The sequence below is a fragment of the Drosophila ficusphila genome, unplaced genomic scaffold (genome assembly GCF_018152265.1).
Source record: "Drosophila ficusphila isolate 14025-0441.05 unplaced genomic scaffold, ASM1815226v1 contig_286, whole genome shotgun sequence".
NCBI classification, from domain to species: domain Eukaryota; kingdom Metazoa; phylum Arthropoda; class Insecta; order Diptera; family Drosophilidae; genus Drosophila; species Drosophila ficusphila.
Genome location: NW_025064189.1, coordinates 2,424,703 through 2,449,833, shown reverse-complemented (window position 1 = coordinate 2,449,833; position 25,131 = coordinate 2,424,703). Strand labels below are relative to the sequence as shown.

At 39.1% G+C, this 25,131-nt stretch overlaps 3 protein-coding genes across 8 annotated transcripts; 2 read left to right on the top strand and 1 right to left on the bottom strand.

Moving 5' to 3' along the window:
• Window positions 1-125: 125 nt before the first annotated feature.
• Window positions 126-3,419, top strand: LOC108089531. The gene is made up of 4 exons (XM_017187866.1): window positions 126-233; window positions 292-1,953; window positions 2,095-2,373; window positions 2,727-3,419. Exons 1-4 carry the CDS (start codon window positions 187-189, stop codon window positions 3,325-3,327), a joined length of 2,589 nt encoding a protein of 862 aa, XP_017043355.1. The 5' UTR covers window positions 126-186; the 3' UTR covers window positions 3,328-3,419.
• A 49-nt stretch (window positions 3,420-3,468) lies between these two features.
• On the bottom strand, window positions 3,469-24,565 carry LOC108089510 (serine/threonine-protein kinase unc-51). 2 transcript variants are annotated; one of them, XM_043207715.1, is made up of 13 exons: window positions 23,874-24,565; window positions 17,459-17,632; window positions 7,824-7,911; window positions 7,509-7,634; window positions 7,243-7,316; window positions 7,010-7,170; window positions 6,813-6,949; window positions 6,603-6,752; window positions 5,861-6,174; window positions 4,952-5,816; window positions 4,752-4,888; window positions 4,541-4,676; window positions 3,469-4,480 (listed from the first exon to the last, which is right to left on the bottom strand). In XM_043207715.1, exons 1-13 carry the CDS (start codon window positions 23,961-23,963, stop codon window positions 4,404-4,406), a joined length of 2,529 nt encoding a protein of 842 aa, XP_043063650.1. In that variant the 5' UTR covers window positions 23,964-24,565; the 3' UTR covers window positions 3,469-4,403. The 2 variants fall into 2 exon arrangements, with proteins under 2 accessions (XP_043063650.1, XP_043063649.1); XM_043207714.1 differs by having other exon boundaries at window positions 6,603-6,949.
• On the top strand, window positions 9,206-15,630 carry LOC108089511. Of its 5 annotated transcripts, none has more exons than XM_017187831.2 (8): window positions 9,206-9,354; window positions 11,035-11,231; window positions 13,326-13,522; window positions 13,579-13,832; window positions 14,007-14,282; window positions 14,419-14,707; window positions 14,780-14,941; window positions 15,002-15,630. In XM_017187831.2, the coding sequence occupies exons 2-8, from the start codon at window positions 11,179-11,181 to the stop codon at window positions 15,154-15,156; spliced, it is 1,386 nt and encodes a 461-aa protein (XP_017043320.1). In that variant the 5' UTR covers window positions 9,206-9,354; window positions 11,035-11,178; the 3' UTR covers window positions 15,157-15,630. The 5 variants fall into 5 exon arrangements, with proteins under 5 accessions (XP_017043320.1, XP_017043321.1, XP_017043324.1 ...); XM_017187832.2 differs by having other exon boundaries at window positions 9,206-9,431; XM_017187835.1 differs by having other exon boundaries at window positions 9,225-9,246.
• Window positions 24,566-25,131: the final 566 nt, after the last annotated feature.

The following is a 25,131-nucleotide window of genomic DNA, read 5'->3' as shown; positions in this document are numbered from 1 at the left end:
GTCAAATTTTCTTTAAATTTTTAACATAAAAGCCTTAGTTTAAGACATCAAAAATAGTTTCGAATACTTTTTTACAATTTTGACTATAAATGTTTTTTGTGAGTTTCTCGTAATTGGCCATGATTAAAAGTGGAAAGTTGAAGGAAAACGGAAGGAGGAGATTAAGGCTAAGCGTTTACGTTCAAAATGTATCCATGTCGGTTTTTAAGGAGGTGCATCAGCTGTCATGACAGGTATGGAATAATTTATGATTTATGTCTTCGGCGTTTTATTTAATTACCTCATCTACAGATGCCTGTGTTGCCTAAGACCCTTTTGTTGTCCACGATCGTGCTCCCTTGATACTCGAAAATGTCGTGTAGTGTTCCCAGGGGAGTTTCAAAAGTTCTCGGACATGGTGCCACCTAGTTTTCTTCTAAAGGATCCAAAGTCGTCGAAGAAAAAGAAAAGATCAAAAAGCTGTTCAGCGTGCAAGGATAAATGTAATGGTCGGTGTGTGGATGATTGCAAGGAAAATTGTGAGCATAAAAATCGTGGGGATGAATGCGAACCGGAAAATCCCGAACAAAATAGCAGGAATGGATTGAACGATCCTTGCAAACAGGATGGTCCCACAGGAAATGGAGCATGCGAGCCCGGATTAAATGGAGCTCCAGGAGCTTACGGACCCGGATTTAACGGAGCAGTTCCGACCTTTCAACCAGGACAACCTGGTGTCGTACCGTATTATGGAACCTGTTTACCGGCAGGAAGTCCAATGGTATTTCCAATGATAGCTACCCAATATGGAAGTTATGGATTTCCTGGTCCTCAATTTCCTCTACAAGCACAGACTTCTATGGCAGGTCAGGAATGTGCTCCTTCCCCAAGTCCAAGTGGTCCCCCGGCAGCAGGTCTTCCCACAAAATATTTAGATAGATTTAATCCCTGTACCGGAGAAGTATTCCATTACGAAAATCAGCAATCAGTTACAACTCACAATGTTGCCAGAGGAGGTCCTCCTTATAACCAATTTGGTCAGGGTATTGGGATGGGTTGTGGGCCAAATAATCAATGTTATCCATTTAATGTCGCTCAGCAAACATTTAACCCGTATCCAGTAAATCCAATGCCACCTGCTTTAAATAACCCCATTGCGAGTCAAGTTCCACAAGTTGGTAATACTGAATTACAAAGAAATGTGGCTAATAATCAACCAAAACAAGTCGTTTCCTTGCAAACTAACAATCAGAGTTATAAACATAATGTCGGTGATAAAACACTATATTCCAGGCAAGTTTCCCAATCAGTGGCATCTTCAGTTCGAGTGCGTGAAAATGATAACCGGTCACAGTCCCCAAAAAAGCACATTGAAACCAGTGAAGGTCCTTTGGGTAATCCTACCAAAAACCGTGAAGCTCCTTATTATAATCAACCAAACAACCAGCAATATACAAAAAATTATAGTAATAGGAATATAGATCCTAGGTCAGTTTCCCAATCTAAGTCATCATCGGGACAAGGAGATGAAAGGCCAAACGACCCAAGAAGACGAAATAGATCGATGGGAGCTCCCTCGAGTAGAGAACCCCAATTGAATACTCATTCTAACCAACAGAATGTGGGCATGGGTTTTAACCCATCAAATCAATATTATCCCTACAATTCCGCAAATTGTCCACCAATGGATACAACATTCACAGTTCAAAAAGATTCTTCCAATGGCAACCACCCACGTCAAGATAGTAAAAGGTCTCGATCCGAAAGAAATAAAACTTCAAGAGAACCAAGTAAACCTCCAATGGAAGAACCTACTACCAATGAACCCATTAAATGTTACTGCACTCGGTTTAGTCCTTACAATCAATACTATCCTTATTATGTTAGTGAAGAAGCGGAATATCCACCTTCCGGAAACTCGAGGTCAGAAAAAGATAAGAAGCAGGACATGGAATGCTCCGAGCTCCTCAGCCGGTGAGTTTAATGTCTAATGGTTTTTCCGAGCTTAAGTAGCTCTAGAAGTAGACTTCACACACAGTGCACCACAGACACACACATCTTTTTCACAACACCGAATAGTTGACAATGCGGTAATGTTTTCCGTTTAAACTGCAGTGCCGCGGAGTCCTGTCCTCCGTGTGATCTGCAAAAGTGGTGCGATATCCTCATGCCTGAGCATAAGCGCAAAAAATCAACGAAACCGCCTGCCAAAAAGCACAAGAAATCGGATGAACGCTCCAAGTCACGGAATAAGTCCAAGCGTGGAAGCAGCGCCATGGAGCCAATAGCAGATGGGTCAACTCCCCCAGTGGCTGTGGAGAAGGACCAGCCCGCCGAAGAGGCTCCTTCAAAGGATGAAAATTGCAGTTGCAACTGCATTGCCAATTTGCCAGAGTAAGTTGTCTTATAAATCGGCTTTACTTTTTGTATACGTGTTGTAAAACAAAGTATTCAAGTTTAAATTAATTATTTTATTTGTTTTGCGTTTTAATTTTGTATTTTATGGCTCGTCTTCTTTTCAATTCACTCTTCTTCTTTCTCATTAGTGTCACCAGAGCTTTACATTGCATATAATCGATAATTCATTTTTAACACGTGTATAACACTTGGCCTAATACTGTCTCAAATTTAAAATCTTATACGTGTATAACACTTGGCCTAGTACTGTCATCAAGCCATTGAAGAATCTTAGGCAAAGCTATATTAAAAGCATAATAATATTTTATTTAATTCACTTTTTTTCTCAGAAATCAGCCAGAACCACCAGCGCAGCAAGGGGAGGCTCCTCCTTGTCCTCCACCTTCCTGTCCTCCACAACCTTGTCCTCCACAATCTTGTCCTCAACAATCATGTCCTCCAGCTTCTTGTCCTGCAAATCCCTGCTGCACCTCCTGCTGGAACCCGTGTCCTTGGTCCTACTACTACAATCCCTGCACCGGTTGTTACTACTACTACGCGAACTGCTGCAATGGCTGTCGTAATTGCTGCAATTACTGCTGCAGTCCGTGCGGCAGCTGTGGCAACAAGAGTCCTAATCCTCCGAAGCCAACGGACCAGAAGAAAAAGCCGTACCCGACCATCGGGAGCCCAAGGAAATCTGGCGGAACTACTGTAGATCCCAAAAGCTGGTTAGGTCCTCCAGTAAGCGGTAACCTGACTCCTCCGCCGGGAAATTTTACCTACCCAACGTCACCGGTTTCCACTATGCCAGGATATAGTCGAACTGGTCCGTCCCAATTCAGCTCCCCCTACAGTGGACAATGGCAGGCGGGTGGAGTGACTATAATTCCGACAAATGGTCTCTATGTCCAAAGTCATGTAAATAGGAGCGGCATGCGCCAAGGATAGTTGTGCATCACGTCAAAATCTTACGTTGAACATTATTTTCTACAATTTTTACACAAGTCAATGCCTAAATAAAAATATAATTAACCAAGAAATAAACTTTCTAATTAATCACCAGCCATTTTTAAAACACGCATTAATTTATACGATTTTCCTTAGTAATTTTTATTAGTTCAAATCGATATTTTGTTTTCCATTTTTTATACACTCTTTTATGTGTTTCTCTCATTTTGTATACCATATACATATATAGATTTTTTCGAAAGTTTTGTGGGCTTCGGTTGTAGAAAAACTTAAAAAGTTTCTTTAAAATATAAATTTCTTGTCATAAAATTAAATACCTCTTTAAAGTTGTTTTGTTTAGAAAATACCTAACTAAAAACTATGAACATAGCACATTGTAAACATGTTTGTGTAGTGCAGCCATAAATATTGTATGGTATGTTTGTAATATAATAATAATAATAGGGGGAATATTAGATTGTTAAATAAGAAAATAGGCATTACAACTACGGGGGAAAATTCTAGCACATGATATATGGATCTGGGTTCTGCCGCTGCTTCCTTTAAATATAGAATTAAACTGAGTTTGGCTTGCATATTGCCCTTTACGTTTTGTAATGTGGTTTGCTTGGTTAGCTTTCGTGTTGTACATATATATATATATGTAAACATATATATATATATAATATTATGGTTATCTTACGACTATATGGACTCTTATCTGCCCTTATTCATGTTGCATCTGCACTCGATATAAGCTTTAACAATTATGGTTGCCGCACGGGCCGAAAATTATATAGAAAAAACAAAAACTACATACATCTGCATAGCTCAAACTATTTACATTGGACTGTTTGTTTTGGGGTACTGAGAACGCCAGAAATGATTTGTGGGATGGTGTTTTAAATTATTTGTCGGTCTATGTCTATGTATGGATAGTGTAGTTTTTGTTTCAATCACATGTTTGCACTCCCAACGAAAGAACGGTGAATAACTTAAGGAAATGTTGTTGATGTTGTGAAGATTGCCGGTGCTTCATGGTTGGAATAAAGCTCTTTTCTTTCTGCTCCGAATACTTAGGCATTCTCATCGGTCACGTAGATGTAGCCATGCTGCTGCAATATGCTCAAACGCTTTTCAACGGCATCGCGATCTGTAATTCAATAGTAATTATAGTAATTTGTGAAATTGTTTTTGAGTTCTGGAGACTTACATTTGTTCAGCAGCATTTTGTCCTGCGGATGATTGCACTTTTGCACCAACGAATGCAGCAGAATGTGTGCGGTGTTGTAGCGCTCGAAGCAATTCTTGGTGTTCTTCAATAGCTCATCCAAAGCAGCCGCTTGGCACTAAAATTATACAAGAGATTCATTAGTTAGGATATAAAAAAAATATAAATAATGATAGGGCAACCGATTCCTTACCATATCCAGTGCATAGTCGTACAGAATCTTGTCCGCTGTTATGTTAAATGCATTCGCCTTCTGCAACAGACCGCTGCCATTGAGGCGCTTCGATTCGAACAGCATGCTCCGGTATTTGGCGTTCATGGTGAGCAAAGCTGTTGGGTAAACCATAACCATTAAAGAAGATCTAACTCCAATTAAAGATTCCTTCCACTCACCATTCTTCACATTGGACGACGGCTTTAGTTGGCCGTTGCGCAACTGCTGGGAGGCCAGATTCATGCCGGACGAGAGGAGCTGCAGTCCCCGGACGAGCAGCACCAGGCGCTCGGCCCGCTTGCAGTGCTCCGGGGCGTGTGGCGGTATCTGCTGGGCATCCGCCGCCGCCGCAGCTGCCGCCGCCGACTGACTGCCGGCCACCATGAGCGTGGAGAGCGGCGCACAGCGCGAATCGGCCACCTCCTGGATGCAATCGGTCAGGGCCAACACAAAGTTCAGCTTGGACAGCGTCTCGTTGTGTTCGCGATCCATGAGCGTCTCCTCCGAGAGTTCGGGCGCCTGGAATGCATGTGGTTCTCCGCCACCGCCGGCTCCGGTGTCCAGCAGACTGTGCAGCCCCCCAGTGGCGCCCAGTTCAGGGAGCGTGAACGCCCGCGGTCCCAGCATATGATGCTGGTTATTGTTCTCCGATCCACTGCCCGCCGAGCCAATCGATCCCAGCGATCCCGGAGCCACCAGCATTGTGGGACTGCCTAAAGTGGGCAGCTTGGTGAGCGCTGCAGATGGCAGAACCGGCGAACTGTTGCCGCTCCTCCGCAACGGCGACTGCGAGTGTCCCGGCGACACCTGCCAGGTGCTGGGAGCATGCGGCGGCGGTGTCTCCGACAGCGATCCTCCCGACGCCGAGCGCATCCTCGTCGGCGGCGTTCCAATGGCAAACTGCACCGCCGGCGGCGAGATCGAGTTGATGTCACTGCTCACGCTGCTCTTGCGCTGATCCGGTCGCGGTTGCTTCACGCTTATCGGCTGCGATCGGGGTATCTGCTGGCCGCCCAGAGTGGCCACCGTCAAGGGGCCGGAACCCTGCCTGGCAGGCGAGCTGCTCGGATTGGAGTTACCCCCGTTGCCGTCGCCTGCCGACGAGCTGGTGCCGGCACTGGCTTGGGTTCCGAGATGGGCAGACTGCTGGGTCGTGGCGGACTGGATTGATTCTGTTGCGGCTGTGGACGCTGGCCACCGGAAGCGGGCTGGGTTTGGGTCGGGGTTTGGCCCTGGCCCTGGGTCACACCCTGACGCTGGTCCTCGGGAAGGTTCTTGGGCACCAGCACGAAGTCATCGGAGTCCTCGTGGGAGCTGCACGATCCGCTGTTGTTCTCGCTGTCGCAGAGGACACCCACGTTGGTGATGGTGGCACAAATGGCCGGGTTGGCCACCACGGAGACTAGAAAAAGAAACAAATAACATTTGTTATATTATGAAACATAATTTTTATGAGTAAGTAATTACTTTAAGAGTTATTTTAAAAGTTTAAAACCATTTTGGGAAACAATTTATACGACGAAATAGTAATTTTAGTGTTTCAGTGGAAAACTTTTAGTGGTTATAATTATGTATTTCTTAAATCTAAAAAACATAAAGAACATTTTTCAAAATGTTCGGTTTTACAGTTTATGTTGTTAACACTTTAAGTGTCCTATTTTCACTTGGTTAAACTAATTTCGTTAATTATTAAAATTATCGCTTGTTTGATAAACAAAGCTTGAGTGCTAATTAGTGTATTAACACATACTTTAGTACATTTTTCAGATGTGTTAATTCTTGTTTTACATAAAGAGTAAACATAAGAAATATTTACTAAGGAAACCCTACCCGTATTTTCCTCCTCCTGGGCCTCCTGCTCCTCGCGCTCCTTCTGCTGCTGCTCGGCCAGCTTGACCAGCTGCAGTTCCTGCTCCAGCTGCTGCTGCAGGGGGCTCTTGGCCTTGGCGGGCGGGGTTCCGCCCAGCGGTGGCATGTCAACTGCAAGAACACCACTCTTAGAGACTCGCCGTCGCAGGTTGGCTGCTTGGCTTGGCTCACCTGGCGACGCGGCCGCCTTCTTCCCCTGAAGGAAGCGGTGCACAAAGAAGCTCTCATAGGAGATGCGGTCCTTGGCGTTGCGACGCAACAAACACAGCAGCAGATCCTTCAAGTCCGGCGACACCCCATTTGGAATTCTTCAAGGAAAGCGGGTTAATGAACATCTTTCTTTTGTAAATATAACAAAAATATATTACTTGGGCTCCAGGTTGGCATTCTGCTCGTAGTAGAACTTCAGTTCGTTGGGCGTTTGTGCATAGAATGGCGCCTTGCCAGTCAAACACTGGTAGACAATCGTTCCCAGCGACCAGAGATCCGCCTTGGAGTCGTACTGCAGTGACATGATCACCTCGGGAGCCTATAAATGTTAAATATATGATAATATATTACAAATATTTAAATTCTTTTTGGGTTTGCTTAGATTACTTACCATGTACATGGGAGATCCGCACAGAGTGGCTGCCATGGCGCCCTCGTTCAGAAAACGAGCAAACCCAAAATCGGCTGTAAAAAAGAAATGTTGAATCTATTAGAATCATTACCATTTAAATAACAACTCAAAAATAACCAGTTCGTTAACGAAAATCATGTTCATAAAAGGGAAAAGTTTTTAAGAAAGCGAAAACTTGTTTTCCTGTAAGTTTATGCGGGTTATGTGGGTTTTATTATGAGAAATAATAGTTTCCTTTATCTTACCAATTTTCAGGGTTATTTTCGATGGAGCTGGCAATATCTTGCCATAATTGTGCGATAGCAAAATGTTTTGTGGCTTGAGATCACGATGCACAATTCCTTTGGTATAAAGTGCCTTCATAGCACCAGCTGAAATTAAGAAAACAAAAAATAAAATTAGAAATAGTTATAAAAAAAAATGTCTAATTTTTAAATTTGTTAGACTTTTAAAACATGGTAGTGATAAATTTATCATTTGGTTTGATTGTTAAAGTTTTTTGTTAGACTCTGAAATATTTAAAGTACATACTATAGAACTCAGAAATATTCCGATCTTACCTAGTTGCACGAGGAAGAGTCTTACGGTATCCTCGCTCAGTGTCCCTTTAACACTCAGATAATCTGCAAGATCGCCGCCGTTACAATACTGCAAAGAGAAAGTCAAAAAGAGAAAATGAGCATAGTTAAGTGGGAAATTAAACTAAGAGAGCTTCTTCCTCGAGCACGAGTCAAGAGTTCAGCGCACATAAATCTTTTGGAACCCCAAAGACCTCAAAGCAAAACGCGACCCATGCAAATGAATTAAATCCAATCAGTGCGAAAATTCAAGAGCCCCGAGATTCAGACAGTTTTTCCAGCTGTCTTTCCCCATGCAGCTGCTCATCTTTTGTCCAAACGACAATCATAGAAAAACGGCAAGGTCAACGCGAATATGATTTTTTTCGTTTTCTGAATCAAGAACAGGAATTAGAGAAATGTATTTAGAGATCAATCAGCTGCCTTTTTCTTTTGTCGGTTATCTAACACAAGTTAAGTTCCGGTTTACTTCGGTAACAAAGAGAAAGGCATTGCTTGATGATAAGCCAAACTAAATATATATTTATACGTATATAGAATTTTGTAAATTTTTTTAATTTTAGTTATATCACTAATTTTTGTTTCAAACCTCCCTTCGGAAATACACATGTGTGTGACTTTAGATTCGAACAATAAATTGCAAAACTACCCTCGTCAAAATGTAAATTAAGAGAACCCCTGTCTTTCCGTTATTTTGGCCCGAGCAAGTTGCCAAAAAGGATTTTGCGATTTGTTGACCTTGGGGCCGCCAATCAAAGACATGTCTATAGAATTCGTCAGAAGCACACAACTAAAACCCACAAAGCGTGTTACACACATTTACGAACGTTTTTATGGATTTTTGTTTTCCATGAGAAAATATATGGACCACTTACAGTTTAATGAGCAAACAAAGCCAGCAATGGCAGCAACAACAGAAACATTAGGCAATTAAACAGCCAAATTGAAATGACAAAAGATTTCACTCCACTCGTTTTTTGTGAAATCGCAAAAGCCAAGAAGGGAAGCGAGGGAAAAAGAACATTAAACGAGTCATTGACATGTAAAGTGACATCAGGCTATAGCAATACATAAATATAAAAGTAAAAGTTCCAAAAAGAAATTGGGAAACACTCGCTTTGGATAGGGTTTTTTTCTGCGTTATTAATAATTAAAATAAATGCAATACCAGACCAAACTAAAATTTTTTTTCCCGGCAACAAGTGGTCATGAATCAGCGATTTATTGGAAAATGCACTTGCGTAATTTAACAACAATTGGGGTTCTCTGTTTTTTTTCTTTCCAGATAATGACATAAAGAGAGCATTGAAAGCTAAGAGTCGACTATTTTCAGTCCTCGACAGTATTTCTCTTTGCGGGTTCATTCTTGGCTCATTTTCAATTCGACGCTCACACGGATCGCACGGTATTCCGCTACGCGCTTTAAAAGTCTAAAACAGTTCAATTTGGTTGATAATTTTTGGTACAATTTAAGGGCGAAAAAAGCCCAAATCAAACTAAATAAAAAACTTTGGTGTGTTCTACGATTTTCTACTTATAAACAAATAGAGAACAACGCGAGTCTTTCCTAACAAACGCAATGGACTAAAGGTCAACATATTCTAGGCGATAAAACAAAGCTTATAATAATCGTACACAGTGATCACAACACAAAGGCCAATGGAACGGAATAAAAACAAGAGTTTTGCTTCACTAATCGGTGAATCAAGCGGGTTCTTTTAAATATTCAAACAAACTTATCACTCAAATCACGTCTAAATTAATCGGAATGATTCAGCTAGCTGTTCGCGTTAAACTTTTCCAGTAAATTATGTAAAAAGTTGTGAAGATACATCAACTGTTTTCGAAAGGACAGACCGACTTATAAAATAATTACAAATCAAAGTTCAAAATGCTCGACAACTATATAAATCCGACAGGGGGAAATAAATTTAATTAGTTTGGAAATAGAACAGGAAAGTTAAAGTACATTTTCCTGAGCAGTTTTAATTTTAAACATTTTTAACAAATAAATTAAATAAGTATTCTTTTTTTATTATGTTGAAAAATAAATAGGCGACGCTGTTGTGATGACTCAATGAAAATGTAAATGGTTTGACTTCTTTTTAAAGTGATAGCACTATTTTCTACACAATCAATGGTGTTTTATAAATGGTGTCCAAAAGTGTAGTTAAATTCATTATACTAAAAACGTGCTAATATTTAAAGACTGTTTTAAATACTACAATTAATATGTCAATCAAAATTGTGTTAAACTTGTGTTAGAACGAGAGAATCCGAAACTGATAAGATTAGCGAAAATGGCTAAACATTAAACCAGGGGTGCTCAAGATCGTCTTATGGCAGTGCGTTTACTAACACATCCACAAGAAAACGTGTACATATGTAGCGGCGCGTTTGTGTTGGGGCGCAGCTGTGCACTGAGAGAAAAAAAAGTTCTTACCTCCAGAACTACGAAGCATTTTACGCATTGTACTTCGCATTTAAAGTTTATGCTAAAAAAACTGCTCTCTATTTCATCACACATTGTGATCCGCCAAAAAATTTAACCTTACACTTTCGATGGTCCACCACGAAATAAATCAAAAGCCAACGCAGACAGAAAGATAAGTTTCAGTGCATGTGCTCGAGGAAAAAACAAAAACAAAAGACATTGCGATCAGATAAGCGTGACGACGGACAGAGATGTAATGAAGAAACAAGCAAAATTGTTTTTGTTTCGCATGCAAATCGAAGCCCATAGGCACGGTGCTTAGGGGCGCACTACCCATAAGCACAGAGCTCTACAAAAACAAAAGTGCACTCGGTGCATAGGCGTTGAGCACCCCTGCATTAAACAAAACATGGGAGCGATTAAGAAAGAGAGATAATGGGGCTACCTCTCTGGGGCTACTGTCCTCTTTTAAGAGAGTGAACAAGCGCACACACACCTGTTTAGTTGCTCCACCGCATATGTTTGAGAAATTTTTTGCTCATTGGAGAGTCGACAAGCGAGTGGAAAAGTTCGTGCGAGCGGAGCAAAAAGCCAGCAAGAAATAATTATTTAGTTTTTGGCACAAGTAAACCGGCAAATGCAAATAGAAACAACGCGTACAACTATAAAGATAAACCAAAACAGAACAATATTAAAAGTGCAAAGTGAAAAACCAAGGCAAAAATAAACAACTGAAAAATTAATCAAATCTATTTTCAGCCTAAACATTTTCACATCAAGTTTGGCAAATGCGAGGAAAATGAAATGAAATCCAACAGATAAACACAAATAAAAGCAAACACGCCTTGGAGAAGCAGTGAAAACAAAGCTTAACCAATAACGATAAACAAATATTAAACAATAATGCACGTGTATTTCAAGTTTGGATTACTGCTGATATTTTTGCTAAGCGTAAGGTAAAAACCAAACTTCAATAAATATTTATCGATTTCGATGTGTTAAGTAAACGATTTGAAATTCTTATTGGGTTGAAAAAGCAATACATTTATTTATATAAAAAACCTGTGCTAAAAACGAAAGAAGAAAGGAAAGGGCAAAGTTTCCGTTGAGCAACATTCGCAATGATTAATTCACTTAAATCGAAATAACGACAGGTGAACTCGAACAACGGGACTTTGACCCGCTTACCAGTGGAGATATCAATGCCAAATGGAATACTCACGCATGGGGTTATAAAAAAAATAGCAACTTTTTATTGATAGTCCACGGCAACAGCTCTTAATTGCCGCTTATTATATATTATGTGCATGAATTTACACTCCACCTAATCATATCACATAATCTGATAAAAATAATAACAATTCCCGGTTGTCCGATAATTTATACCGTCTTTCATTATCAAATTTGTTTGGTAAGCGGTTTGAATTTCTCAAGCATAAGCAAGCCATTAAAAATAGCACAGAAATTTACAATTGTCTCGCTTTTCCTCTTTTATGGTAAAATCAATTTATGACTCAGATTTCCTTTAGCCATTTCCTATTTAAGCTGGCTACACAGAAGAAAATAATGCCAGTTATAACTATCTGAACTTGAAGTTTTTATTTTTGCAAATAAATTTATGATTTGCTATTTTTTACAGATATTTTTTATTCAACGGTTTCATAAAAAAATTAAAGTTTCCTTAGTGGACTTAAGAACGATTTTCTATTGATTTTTTGGCCTTTACTTGCTTTTATAGCCACTTCAAGTTAAATGTCAAAGTAGAGTGCCCTTAAGTACGCCGCTTCCAATTTTAGTCATTTCGTTGAAGTAGTCAAGGGAATTACTTTGACTAGGTCGTCATGGTTAGTTACAGTTTAGAGATCTTTCGCAATAGGCATTAACTTAAGTCAGCTGAAGCTTGAAGGCGATTCGATTACGTTCGATTTTTATATCTTTATTATCTGGTAGAAATATTTCATTAGCTCAATTTCTTATCAGCACTAAGCACTTGAACAAGAACAAGTTTTTGTTTTATCAAGTTGATTGTTCTGTTAAAAATAGCGCTTTTATGGCCTGACGCGAGTATCTTCAACAGTCATTGAAACTTCATTCAAAAGTCACGCAATTGAAGAGAGTTCTAAATGACAGTTTTAAGACACACTTGAACTACTCTACCATATATTTTCCTGATTTTTTCCCACACCCACTAGAAACGAATGCGCCAAAGGCAGGATAACGAACGATTTAGAATCAGGCGAGGCAAGTCGCAAAAAATAAAGAGGGCACAGTAAAAAATCAAAACAGAAAAAGTGAGAGTAGACGAAATCGTGAAAAAAAAAACCGGTCAAGTTGTCTCTTTCTGCCATAAAATACAAACTGGTTTCGTCTTCGTCTTTTTTACTAAGGCATTTACAGTTATTTTCAGAAATATATGACCACTTAAAATTCTATATAATAACAAATTATTTATAAAAAGTGCTACTACCTGTCTCATTGAACAAGTCATTATCATTTTACCAGGTTAATTGCCAATTAGCCACTTAACTACTCAAATTGTATTGAATTTGTATTGACAAGTAGGCTATTAATTTGACCACAGCTGTATTGAGAAATACATTGATATTTGCTCTCGCATGTATGTCGTATATTCATTCATGCTCTTTCGCGGAGCAAACATAAACAAAAGCGTATAATGATAGTGGGGAAAACGAACGTTTCTGTGTGACTATAATAAAATAGGTCAAGAGCGTTTTCAGGACAAATTAGCAAGGTGTGTTCGCCTTCAAGACGTGAATGATGTAACCACGTTCTGCTTAGAACGGACAATCTAAAGTCAAATGTTGACAATTTTGGGTTTTTGGCAAAACCACTTTACAAATTCGTCAAATAATTGCTCTTTCCGAAATCCGATTTCTGTTGAAATATAATTGCTCAGCGTTATTCGGCATTAATGCTGCGTATTTTTTTTAATGGTTTTCAAGTTCTTTAGGAAAAAAACTAGAAATAATAGAATTTTGTTTGTTTTATCTTTTTCTTGATAGCTATTAATTTAGGGTTTTTTCTTACAGCATTAGCCACACAAATGCCGCTCCAGCGGGCAGCGAGGAGGCAAATCTATCGCCCATTCCCGACGAGGACTATGATTATAATGACGAAGATTATAGTGACGTAACGAAAGGCGAAGAATCGCCAGAAACAGCGGAAAATAGACTGATGCCACAATCATCCACCACATCGACCACCACCACATTTCGACCAATATTTAGTAAGTAAATATTAACTGGACTAACAGATTTAATCTGACAGTATTTCCCTTTATAGATATACCGCGACGAAGCAACCATGTCCTGGAGCCCAGTTGCCCGCGCAACTGTCTCTGCTTGGAGGACTTTAAATACGTCCAGTGTGCGAATGCCCATTTAACCCATGTTCCCTTGGACTTGCCCAAAACGGCGGCCATCATCGATCTGAGCCACAATGTAATTGCCGAACTGAGGCCAGAAGATTTCGCCAATCTGTCGAGAGCGGTGGACATCAATCTGAACCACAATTTAATTAGCCACATAGACAAGGAGGTGAGCACTTTAAGAATCTATAGAAGTTGATTACCTCATTCGCGAATAACGAAGTAATTGCAGTAGTTGACATAGTTGTCATAATGGGTAATTTAATTTGGGAGCAAGGCAATTTCAAGAGCTTTAACCTAAATATTGCAGTTTTTAAAACTTATGATTTATATGCTTTTTCAGGTCTTCCAAGGCTCGGAGAGATTACAGCGCCTGCGGCTGGCCAACAACCGGCTAACCAAAATCGATCCCGACACATTTTCGGCGGCCAAGGAACTAAGCCTTCTTGATTTGAGCAACAATACGATAACCCAGCGCCTGGATGGATCCTTTTTGAACCAACCCGATTTGGTGGAGTTCAGCTGCTCTAATTGCAGTTGGACGGAGTTGCCCCAAGAGACGTTCAAGAACATGAGTGCCCTGCAAGTACTCCGTTTGAACAACAACGATTTCAAACAGGTAAGAATCGAGCGCTAAAAGTGCGATATAACTATCGTTCCGAGCTATCGTTGTATCGATAGTTGGCGCAGCCCCAAATCAGCTGTGTTTTTGCCACACTATATAGTTGTCCCTCTCGCTCTTTTCTCGTCGACAGCAAATCAATACGAAAGCTTTTAGGCCGCTAACCAAAATAATAAAACTGAAGCTGCCGGAATTGGAGAAGGAAAACATCGAGGAGCTGTGTAATCTACTGACCTCCATTGATGTGATTAGTTTCCTGCACTTCGACATCAGTTGCTTTGAGTTCGTATTGGGTAAATCCTTCAACAACAGTCTCGTTTTCCCCACGGAACAACCGCCTTTAAAAAACATTCCGGGTCTTCCCATCGTGACTAGCAGTACGCCAAAGGCAGTCACCTCCACTCCAGCACCGCCGAGAACTGGTGAGATCTTTAATTACTATTGTTTCCCATCGTACTTGATCTTGCTAACGTGGCGATTTCATCTGTTTCCAGCCAATCGCAATCGTGGAAAAATGGAAAACAGCACGGAGTTGGTCAAAGCCGGAATCCTAAGTTCGACGAGCAACAGCAGCGGTGTGAGTGTGGAATCGAGTGCCGAAAAGAAGACCAACCAGGTGGAAATCTCCCCGGACGCCATTAACACTCTGCTCATCTGTGAGTTCTAAATACAATTGAATAAATAATAATACTAATTGTTGTAATCTTAACCACCAGGCATCATAATTTTAGCCGGGATTGGTATCATCATCGGACTCATTTGCCGCAAGGATATTGGCGGTATAAAAACCAAATGCTGCCGCACAAGCAAACCCGAACCAAAGGATCAGGTCCATCCCACTGAGGAGATACCACTGAATAAGTTAGCCTAAGAACACTTTCCAAATCAACAAAGAAAACAACGAAAAAAAGAGAGTCATATCCTCCCGTTTTGAGAACAAATTCCATTTTGACAGCATTTTTGATAGATTGTATAGTAGGTATACGTCGTGATGTACATGGCTAAATAGTTAACTACTTTGACTCGGTCAACTCGGTTCAACTGTCGTTACACCTAATTGTTTGTCCGCACAATAATAACCAGGAAATAAATTCCAACTATCCGATGTTAGGTTCTAGTTGTTAGTCGGAGTAGGTTAATAAGTTGCCTAGTCTCTTAGCGTTCTTTTCCTTACGGGAGCTTTGTAAAAGGGATACCACACATACTTCTGGCACTGTCCTAGGTTTAGTTTCAAACAAATTCCATAGCAGCCACTAATTTAATGTAAACCTAGATACTTTAGCTTTTAGCCTTAGACCTTTGCCAAAATACAATAAAAGTAATTATTGTAAATAGTAGAAAAGGAGAAATGAGTTTTAATGCTTACAAATGAAATATTTTAAAGGTAAGTATTGCTGAATGTAAGCAAAAATAAATTACAACAGAGTGTAGCTCCCTGAAATTCTGCACCTGATAACCTTGATTGCTATCCCCATATTTTCCTATCACATACTTATCCCCCTGGACAACGAAATTAAACACATCGTAAAATATTGGCAAGATAAATAAACAAATCAGACATGCCAAAGCAGCCAGTTGTGGTGGGAAAAGCGGAAAGGGATAACACGTGGCCGCCGAACCAATAAATATTCATCAACAACACAAAAAACGAACTGATTACAATTCCGGCGAACTGACTTCTCTCTTCGTCTCGCTGGTGGCAAACAAATTAGAATAAAAAGCAAACAAGGCGAATGAGGCCAAAGTCAGGCGATCGAATGTGAGCCAACTACTCTACAATAAACAACAGATGAAACGAAACACTCCCTTCCTATCGCTTTTTTTTACCCCATCACTTCGATTTGCTCCACCTAAGCCGATGGATGACATGCAATCGTGTGGCCACAACAATGTGGCGTCGGAAGGCAAATAAAAAGCAAAACAAAAAGCAAAAGATTGGGCTTTTGATTAAAACTATTTTGAAAACACCCTAACAACGATTAAAACTTTTTTTACCCCCAACTAAAAAGGTTAGACCAACCTCAAATACAGACTTGAAGAGGTACAATAAGTTCAAAAATAAATAATAATTAATACTTCATGTAGCTTTTTGTAAACACTGAACTATTTTTGTATTGCAAACTACAGGTTCTCTATTTAAAATTTCATTTAAAATACATTTTTATATAATCAACATAAGAATATTAAATTTAATTTAAATTTAATCAATTTGGTTAGAAGCAATATTTGACTACGATTTAGACAGCAGTTATCTCTTTGATAACCCAATTAAATTCTGTTGTCCTGCTGCCCATCTAAATACCAGAGTATTCACAAGAAAACAACCCTATCCAATCTTATCAGTTGAACGCTCGCCAAAAGGAAGCTAATTCTCGTGCCACGGGCATTTGACCTAATTTCAAGATAATAGATTGTATATAAACACTGAGCGCTAAAAGCATGCAAACACCTGTAACCCAAATTGAGTTGAACAAACTTGAGGTTAAATATAAGTATCCAATGCGCGTCTGCATTGGTGTTAATTAACAAAATGCGTATTAACAAAAACGGAAGAGACAAAAAGCAACCAAGAGTGTTTACGTATCACAAAATAAAATAGACAAAAAATAGAGTATACCATGGCTAAGAATGTGCTCATATTATATTATATACCAATTTCCTTATTTAAGTGTGTTGAACTTTTAACCATCTTTGTTATTTCATTAAACATTTTACCTTCTACCTAAATATTTAAATAGCTGTTCTTGTTGTGAATGAATTTCATTACAATTTCATTTTAAAAAGCCAAAAAAGCTGTTAGTTATATTAACTTAAAATAGAAACGTTTCAATCAAGTTTTAATTTGATGAGGATCAGCCATTCGGCGCAAATCGCTTTTACCATTCTATTCTCTCTTTATTTCTGTTTACGAATTCATTTCGCAACTTCCGCAATTAATGGCGTAGCAATTTGGTCAAGAGAATTGAGGACGAGGAGGAGGAGGTGGTGGGTGGGTGGTTTTGGGAAGGGGAATGACGTGGAGCTGGCCGACGTGCACTTTGCTTTGCAATTCCCACTACGATTTCATCTAAACTGACTCACACACGTTTTAGCCATAAAAGCATTAAGTATTTATGAACTGCTCGCCTCGCTATGCGGTTATTTTAATGTGGTTTATTGGCCACAAAACTTACCTCCATGACCAGGCTAACGCAATCCTGGGACTCCTTGCAGTCCAGCAGAGCCACCACATTCTCATGGTGCAGCTCGGTGAGCTCCTTCAGGATCTTGATCTCCTTGCCCAGCAGATTCTGCGTCTTCAGCTGTCCCTTCTTCGTGATGCACTTGATGGCCACTGGCATGTGTTTCTGCAGAAGAATAAAGCAAACACTCCATTAATATTCCATTAAGGGTTACTCACATCAAAGTCGTTGAACGGCTAACCCAATTACAAACCAAAGTCAGCCGATGACTCAATTTATTTGCATGGGAATTTAATTGACACAAAACTGGCAAAAACAAAACACTGAATGGATAAGCGCTTTCCATTTTGCATTTGTTTTGAACTCGACCACAAAGAAAATTTGGTGTGCATGATAATAAAGATTTTATTTATCAAAATAATTAAATTGTTTGCAGGTCATTTACTTGAGAATCAATTTAACCAAAACAAATGGTTTCTTTTTTATTTGAAGATGATTTTTACCTTTTTAACACATTCTACTAATTTAATTAAAAAAATATTAATACATTTCATCTTGCTAGTTAAAAACTCATAACTTTTGTGTGGATCCTATTGAACGGGTCTTATGCTTTTAAATTTCCAATTATTAGGAATTTATAGTTTTAATAACTAGGGGTTATAAATTAATTAACAGTTCAAATTCTTTCCGGATTTTCAGGTTTCTGACCTCGTCTTTGTGCGAAGCGCTGCATTCCCATGGAGTTATTCTCCCCCAATCTAAACCCCGATAATCTTTGCGTACAGCTGCTGCCATAAATTTGCCTTCCAAATGTTTACATTCTCCTTGGGCAAATGTCTTTGGCTCGCTTCAATTAGCACACACTCTGTTTCAACAGGGAAATGCAAATTCCGCTTGCAAGATCTGAGAAACGAGGGCCCCAACCAACACGTTGGAGGGTCTCGCTCGGTTAAATGTTATTATTAGATACGCAAAAACGCATTCAACCGGGCGGGCGGAGAAAAAGGGGAGGGGGCAGGCCCATAATTGCGGTGAATAAGGCTGTTTACTCGAGCGCTCAAGTGACGAACTTGGCCGGGACTTGCACTGGGTACTCCCTGTTCCCTGTTCCCTGCTCCCTGCTGTCTGCTAACGGGTTGAGTTAACCGGTTGAATCGCCCCACTGATAAGGCCGACGTCGTTAACTGCACCTCCTGGTTGTTCCCCGTCGACTCGCCCTGGATGTGGTCACCTTATTTGCTTTCAACTTAGCAGGTGACAATGACTCTTTGTCTGTGTTTGCACTTTCCGCCGTCTTTCCTCCGACTAAAGCCCCACATCAAAAGACGAAAGTGTAAAGTTAAACATGTTTACCCACTACAAGGAAGCACAACTCGGTTAGTGGCCAGTCTGGTGGGCAGGTATCGACTGGATCTTATCTTATCCAAAAGATTATAGCCCTCCAAAAATAATCATAAATTATATTTAGTGATCTTTAACCTTAACAAAATCGTGTTAAAATTTTAATCTATTATATTCAATTAAATAAGAAATTATTTGTAATATGGAAACCTATTTAAGCATGACATTCTAAAAAATATATTTATTAAAATTTTTATTACAGATATAAAATCCACTTCAAATAATTTCCTAAATTCTAAACTTGACATTTAATTTCCTAAGTTTGTTGATTAGTAAATGGGTTTACCTAGCATACCCACCAAAACTACAACTAATGGGAACAAATACAGCCAGACAGTCTATAGGTTTCCCCTCAGAATATCGTATCACCTCAACCGGTGTTCACGCGTTGTTTGAATGGAAATGATAATCGATATGCTCCCTCCACGCTCATAATCTATGGCTGTGCATTCGCAGATGTATTTATATAAATTTGCATTTTTATTTGCTCCGGTTGAGTAAATTGCAATGAATCAAGCAATTCTTGCAGCTTCTTTTGACCGATAACAAGGCCCCTGCACTTTTGTTTGTTCGAAACAATCTTCGAGCGATTTCAACTGCATCTGTTGCCAAGCATTTGCCCGTGTTTAATGAAGGATGGCCTCTGACTTCTCTGAGATTACAGAAGGCATTTAAACCAGTTCAGCGAGAAAAGATAAAGTTACAAACAAATGGCTTCATTCTTACAAACAAACAAATGTTCATTCCTCTTTGATATAAACAAATATTTTATTGTTAAAATAGGAATATACTTATTTATACCATTTGATAAGTTGTTATTACCATAAATTTGCTTTGTTAAAATTGCAATCCATTATCAAGTATGAATGAAAGCCATTCAAATATACCTCTTATTTTTGGCTCTTTACGTCACTGCATTATATTCTGTTTACCTTCTAGTCTAAGATAATTGAAACCACAGAGATTAGATTACCCATAAAAACAATTGCGGACATCGGGCAGCGGAAGCCGAGCAGTTCTTGACCCAATCACCTCAATCATCCAAACGCAAGCGAAAACTGTGTCAAAAGCGAATGGAAAGTTGCCCCAAGACCTGGTGTGGGGAAAATAAAAAACCAGTGACGAGACCTCCGATCCCAGGGATCTTTGCAACTCTTCAAAGTCTTGAAGTGACGGGGTGCAGCATTTCGTTAGATATTTCATCAAACGCACACCCCAAAAAAAAGGTTCAACGAACTGAGAGGCTCGATAAGGCGTAGCAAAATTTGTTATTTTTTGCGGTGTTTTAGGTGCAATGGCCCCACAACTAACAACAAGAAAGGAAAACATTTCTTTTGGCCAAAAATAGCTGGCGAAAACGATAATAATTGCGCAGAAAATGCCAGAAAGAGTGAAGCCAGAGACAAAAGCGAGTGAATATAATAAAGTGCAGCACATCATCTAAGGCCGGGCCAAAGTATCCGATGGATACAAACAACTTCAACTGGTTTGGCGGGTGAAAATGTATCTGTCTCACTGTCGTAAAAACTTAGCAAACAAATCGCGGAAATTCTTAAATTATTTGCGACGCAAAACTTTTATTTCAATACCGCATAATTTACGCCCGATTGGATCACAAGCCAGCCGGCTAATTTATATAGAATACCATACTACCGATCTGGAGCTGAACAAGACAAACTAGTTTTCGTGTGAGTGATACCTTGGATAATTCGTATGTCATGCTGGAAGATGTCTGGCGGCATTTGATGAATAATTTAAGCGTTAACTTCGGTTTGATTTGATCTGCACGTGTTTGGCCTGTTGTTCCCACCATCACAAATTGGAAAGGTGATTTTAAGTTGAAGGAGCGGGTTTCTTTTCGTATTCGTTGCCTAACGTTTAACTTCCGTTTGTTTTATGCAAGTTTAAAACAAAAGCGATGGGTTTTCAGAGCTATTTAAATAATAAAACTCGAGAAAAAAATAAAAAGAAATTTCGTAATGTATTTCTAGATACTTTTTATTTAATTTTAAAGGCACTTTACTAATTATGGTTAACAGGAGCCTGCCCAGACTCTTTATAATAAAACATTATTAAGCCCTATCAGTATAGTTTTTCGAAATCTAAACGACTGCAGGGAGATCCCTATCTCTCTTGGCTAGACATTTTCAAGACGCATTTTTCCGGCCAAATGCAACAAAAAGAGTAGAAAAGCAGAGACGAAATCAAATGCAAATGGCAATCGCATTTTAGCTTTGGACAAACAAAACATATGAATATGCATATTGCGCAATGTTAGAAGGGGAGGGTTCTGAAAATACAATAAACATTACACGCTCCAAACGTAATTTTTGCATGATTCCCGCCGACAGCTTATGCAATTGGCGGGCGATAAAATGAAACGTTCGTTCGGGGAATTATAGAACACGTGTCGTCTGGTTTTCCACATGCCAGCGTATCCGCCAGATAAAGATTGATGAATTCATTCATGGCAATGGGAAATCTACCAGACGGTACTTAGTACCCCAGCTGTATGACATTTATTTTTGGAAGCGGACTCGGATCCTCTGAGGAGGATTTCCTTTTCTGTCCGCAAGTACGAGTATCTTTTGGGTGTGTATCCGTTGGTGCTGCACATGTTTTGACTATTTTTAGCGAGTGCTCTGATCACGTGCAGACAAAAGATACACTCTTGGAGACATACACAAATGCCAGGCACTTAGCATTGCCTTTGTCCTTCGCGCTGCTTAAGTAACCCAAGTGACTAAGTCATGGAAAGAAATCGAAAACTGCCGGACTTCAAAACCAGTTACCCGAAATGGCCATAAAAGGAAAGACGCGGGAAATGAACTGAGCTCAACTCGCATTCCAACTGTCGTTAAAGTGTGGCTCAAGTGAATAAAAACATTATAAAATTCCAGATTATAAATGGGTTTTCTCAATTTTTACAATTAAATGGATAGATAATAACGTTTTACTAAATTTTGTTAAAGTAATATAGAAAATAAATACAAAACCTCAAGATGAAAAACTAACAAAAATGATATAAAATCGCTGGATTAATTTTAAATAACAAGATCAAAAAAAAAAGAAGGAAAAATTGCTGGTAATAGTTATTTATCGAATGACACATTCTATTTACTCAGAAAAAGAAGATTGAATTTCAAACCCAATTATTTACTGATCACATTGGGATTTTCATTAAATGATTAACGATCGGTAACACGAAAGTATCAAAACAGCACCAAAATGAAATCGACAGATCTTTAGTGAAAGGGAGAAAGAGAAGCCATTAATGACAAAACCAAATTGACAGAAAGAGAGACTCTTACACCATTAAAAAGAGACGAGGCGAATGTCTGGTTTACGTGTGAGCCGATTGTGCCATTGTTATTGTTACTGCTATTGTTGTTGTTGTTGTCACACTGCATTTGTAATTAATAATGTGATTTCGTGTACTAACGAGACGAACTTGAGCAATTTAGAAAAATAGGTACATATACAACAAAAAAAAACAACTGCGATGATAAGAGCTTATTTGCTTTGTTGCACTAACAAAAACAAGATCGCTGAACAATAAATACAATAACACGCTGAACGATATGTATGAGATAAAACTGTTTCGGCATAATCATATGGACATTCAAGTATATATTGTTTTAAAGGAGATAAACATACATATGGTTTGTGTAGGTGCGTGTTTTAAATGGATACAGAAATCAGCTGATGCAATAACTGGCAGCTGTTGCCGATCTGAAAACTTTTCGCTTCGAGCTTTTCACTTTGCGTGTTTTCTTTTGATTTGATTTGTTTTGCTTTTTTAATACTGAATGAAAATGAAACAAAAAACAGTCGTTCATGTTAATGACCAACAATTTCGCGTGTTATCTTTTTTGTTTGTCTATTTTTATTAATACTAGTTTGCTTTTTATTGGATAACAAAATTTGATAAAAGTAGCTTGACCTGCAGTTTTGCCAAACTGGTTGAGCTGGTGACAATTAAAAAGCCTATTATGGCGTATAAATATGCATAATTTGTGGGAGAATAAATTGTTGAGTTGATAAATGTTCACAATAAAATCTACTGTTTATTCAAATTAAGACCCAATCTCAGAAGTTGCAATTATAAAGTGCATTTTAAAATATCTAGCAACTATAGACTTTGTAGCTTCCTTTCAATTTGTTTACTTTGTATTGTAATTGGAATTTTTCAGCCCTTTTGCTGCCCAAAACGCGCCTAGAAATTGTTCAGAGCTTATTATTTCTAGAATGACCCTGAAGTAGTTCAACACACTTCTAACGCGCAAATATGTGTGTATTGAATATCTATCATACGCAGTGTTGCTTGGGTATTGTGTTCGTATCGCCAAAAGAAATCGCACGTGCGTGAACCACCGAAACTTTGCTCAGAAATAAAGAGAGGGATTCTAGAGGCAGCAATAGAACAAACAAAAGCAGCACGCAAATTTTAAAGAAATCGAAAATGGAGCCACGGTTGGAACACAACAAAAGGGCTGTGATTTCGCTCAGCAATTTAGCTTTCGGTACAGTGTGTTAAAATACATAAGACACAAACTATTCAAAAATGTAAAACTAACGATTTGATCGGAAAAAAGTTCTTTATTTATTTGATTCTTATAAAACTTAACGAGAATATCTGCACATAAAATCTATCTTTTATATAACCGTTTCTAAAACACTTTTTTGTTTATGGCTTATTTATTGCACTTCGGCAAAAAGTTTTTGCTGCACTGTAATCAGCTGATTTTTCGTTATATACGCGACACTTGGCGAGAGCTCTTTGCTTTTGGTGTTTTCTGCGTGTTTACCTTTGACAATGGCGTATTGTTAATAACTTTGGGACTTGTTATTGTATTTTTTACAAATGCGACCAAGCCCCGCATTAAAATGAAAACAATAACAACGAATCAGTTGAGGGGGAAAAACAGGTTAATAACATGACGGAATTGTTGTTATTCGGTTAGAGTTTGTATTTGATTGTTTTGGACTGACTGCCTCTTCTTACCTTGCGATGACGTCCTTTGAAGACGACGGCAAAGGCGCCATGGCCCAGCATATCCTTGGAGCTGTATTCATATTCCCCGACAATATTCATTGCATGCGAAAAAGGAGGAGGATGCGACGCCTGGAAGTGCTTCTCTCACCGTCACCCGCTCTCTCTCACTCTCTCTCTCTGACACCCCCTCGCTCACACACGGACACTTGCTCTTCTCTTTTCTGCTTTGCTTTGCTTCCAATTGCAATTGTGGAAAATGGAAAATCAATTTCTTTCCTTTGAGCCAGCCACTAAAAGTGATTTTGTGGCCTTTGGTGAACCCCGGGTTTTTCACGTAACACCTTTGATGTTTTTTCTGTTCACTTAGTCAGTTGACAATTATCGGGCACTCTAATTTCACTTGTAATTCAATTAAACTGTTCTTTTTCGTGTGTGATTGTGTCGGTTTTCAGTGTGGTATTGCTTTTAATTTGCGACCCCACACTCGCATACACACATGCTCGCACACACGACAGGATTGATGACACAAAAACACATTCACTCACGCAAGATCCACACGAATTTCTTATGTTTTTTTCTAAAATCTTTAGCTTTTGGTCCCAGCGAAAAACTTTGCAAATGTGAATTTTCCAACTACTTCGCGAGAGAGACCAGTGGAAAAAGGCAAGATGAAAACACAACTGAGCGAAGTGGTGGTGGTGGGGTTGGCCAGTGTGGCCGCAGGTGGCGCCAGAAAATACACCGGCTTTGCTAAGGAAACATACCAACAGTAGTAATACCGATAATTACTAATTATCAAACTGAAATTCGGTTTATTTGTTACACATTTTTATTATTTTATTATTATATTTGATTTTTGGTAAAATTGCGCTTTAGCGGCTTTTGCTAAAAATGGTCTAGGAATTTTTTTTTTTTTTTTAATGGATACCTTGGGGCCTAAACATTAATAAAAAAGTGGCGGAAAGCTTGATTTCTAAGTATTTATTTGTAAAAATAGCAAAAAAGCAACTGGCCATAGCTTTTCTGGGTATTCACTCAGTACTATAAAATCACTCTGAGTCATTTCGCAACCTTTACAGCGTTCAGTAGTAAAATTGGCAGTGCCAGACATGGTAAAATTGTTTAATTTCTTTTGTTTTTAAATTTTCACACAATTGCAGCACTCTTCATCCACAACACATTCTCAACGGTAAAGTTTTTCGCTAGAAAAACATGGCAATGTTCTAAAACGGGTTGCCTCGCGGCAGTAATAATTGCAATTTTAACA

What these genes read in the sequence shown, in the direction of transcription:
- LOC108089531 (XM_017187866.1), top strand. Translation starts at nt 187, where the DNA reads ATGTATCCATGTCGGTTTTTAAGGAGGTGCATCAGCTGTCATGACAG. An exon ending in TGCATCAGCTGTCATGACAG is followed by an intron (nt 234 to 291) that starts GTATGGAATAAT and finishes CCTCATCTACAG; the next exon opens with ATGCCTGTGTTGCCTAAGAC. An exon ending in TGCTCCGAGCTCCTCAGCCG is followed by an intron (nt 1,954 to 2,094) that starts GTGAGTTTAATG and finishes TTTAAACTGCAG; the next exon opens with TGCCGCGGAGTCCTGTCCTC.
- LOC108089511 (XM_017187831.2), top strand. Translation starts at nt 11,179, where the DNA reads ATGCACGTGTATTTCAAGTTTGGATTACTGCTGATATTTTTGCTAAGC. An exon ending in ATATTTTTGCTAAGCGTAAG is followed by an intron (nt 11,232 to 13,325) that starts GTAAAAACCAAA and finishes TTTTTCTTACAG; the next exon opens with CATTAGCCACACAAATGCCG. An exon ending in CATTAACACTCTGCTCATCT is followed by an intron (nt 14,942 to 15,001) that starts GTGAGTTCTAAA and finishes CTTAACCACCAG; the next exon opens with GCATCATAATTTTAGCCGGG.
- LOC108089510 (XM_043207714.1), bottom strand. Translation starts at nt 23,963, where the DNA reads ATGAATATTGTCGGGGAATATGAATACAGCTCCAAGGATATGCTGGGC. An exon ending in GAAAATAACCCTGAAAATTG is followed by an intron (nt 7,317 to 7,508) that starts GTAAGATAAAGG and finishes TCTTTTTTACAG; the next exon opens with CCGATTTTGGGTTTGCTCGT. An exon ending in ACGACTATGCACTGGATATG is followed by an intron (nt 4,677 to 4,751) that starts GTAAGGAATCGG and finishes GTATAATTTTAG; the next exon opens with TGCCAAGCGGCTGCTTTGGA.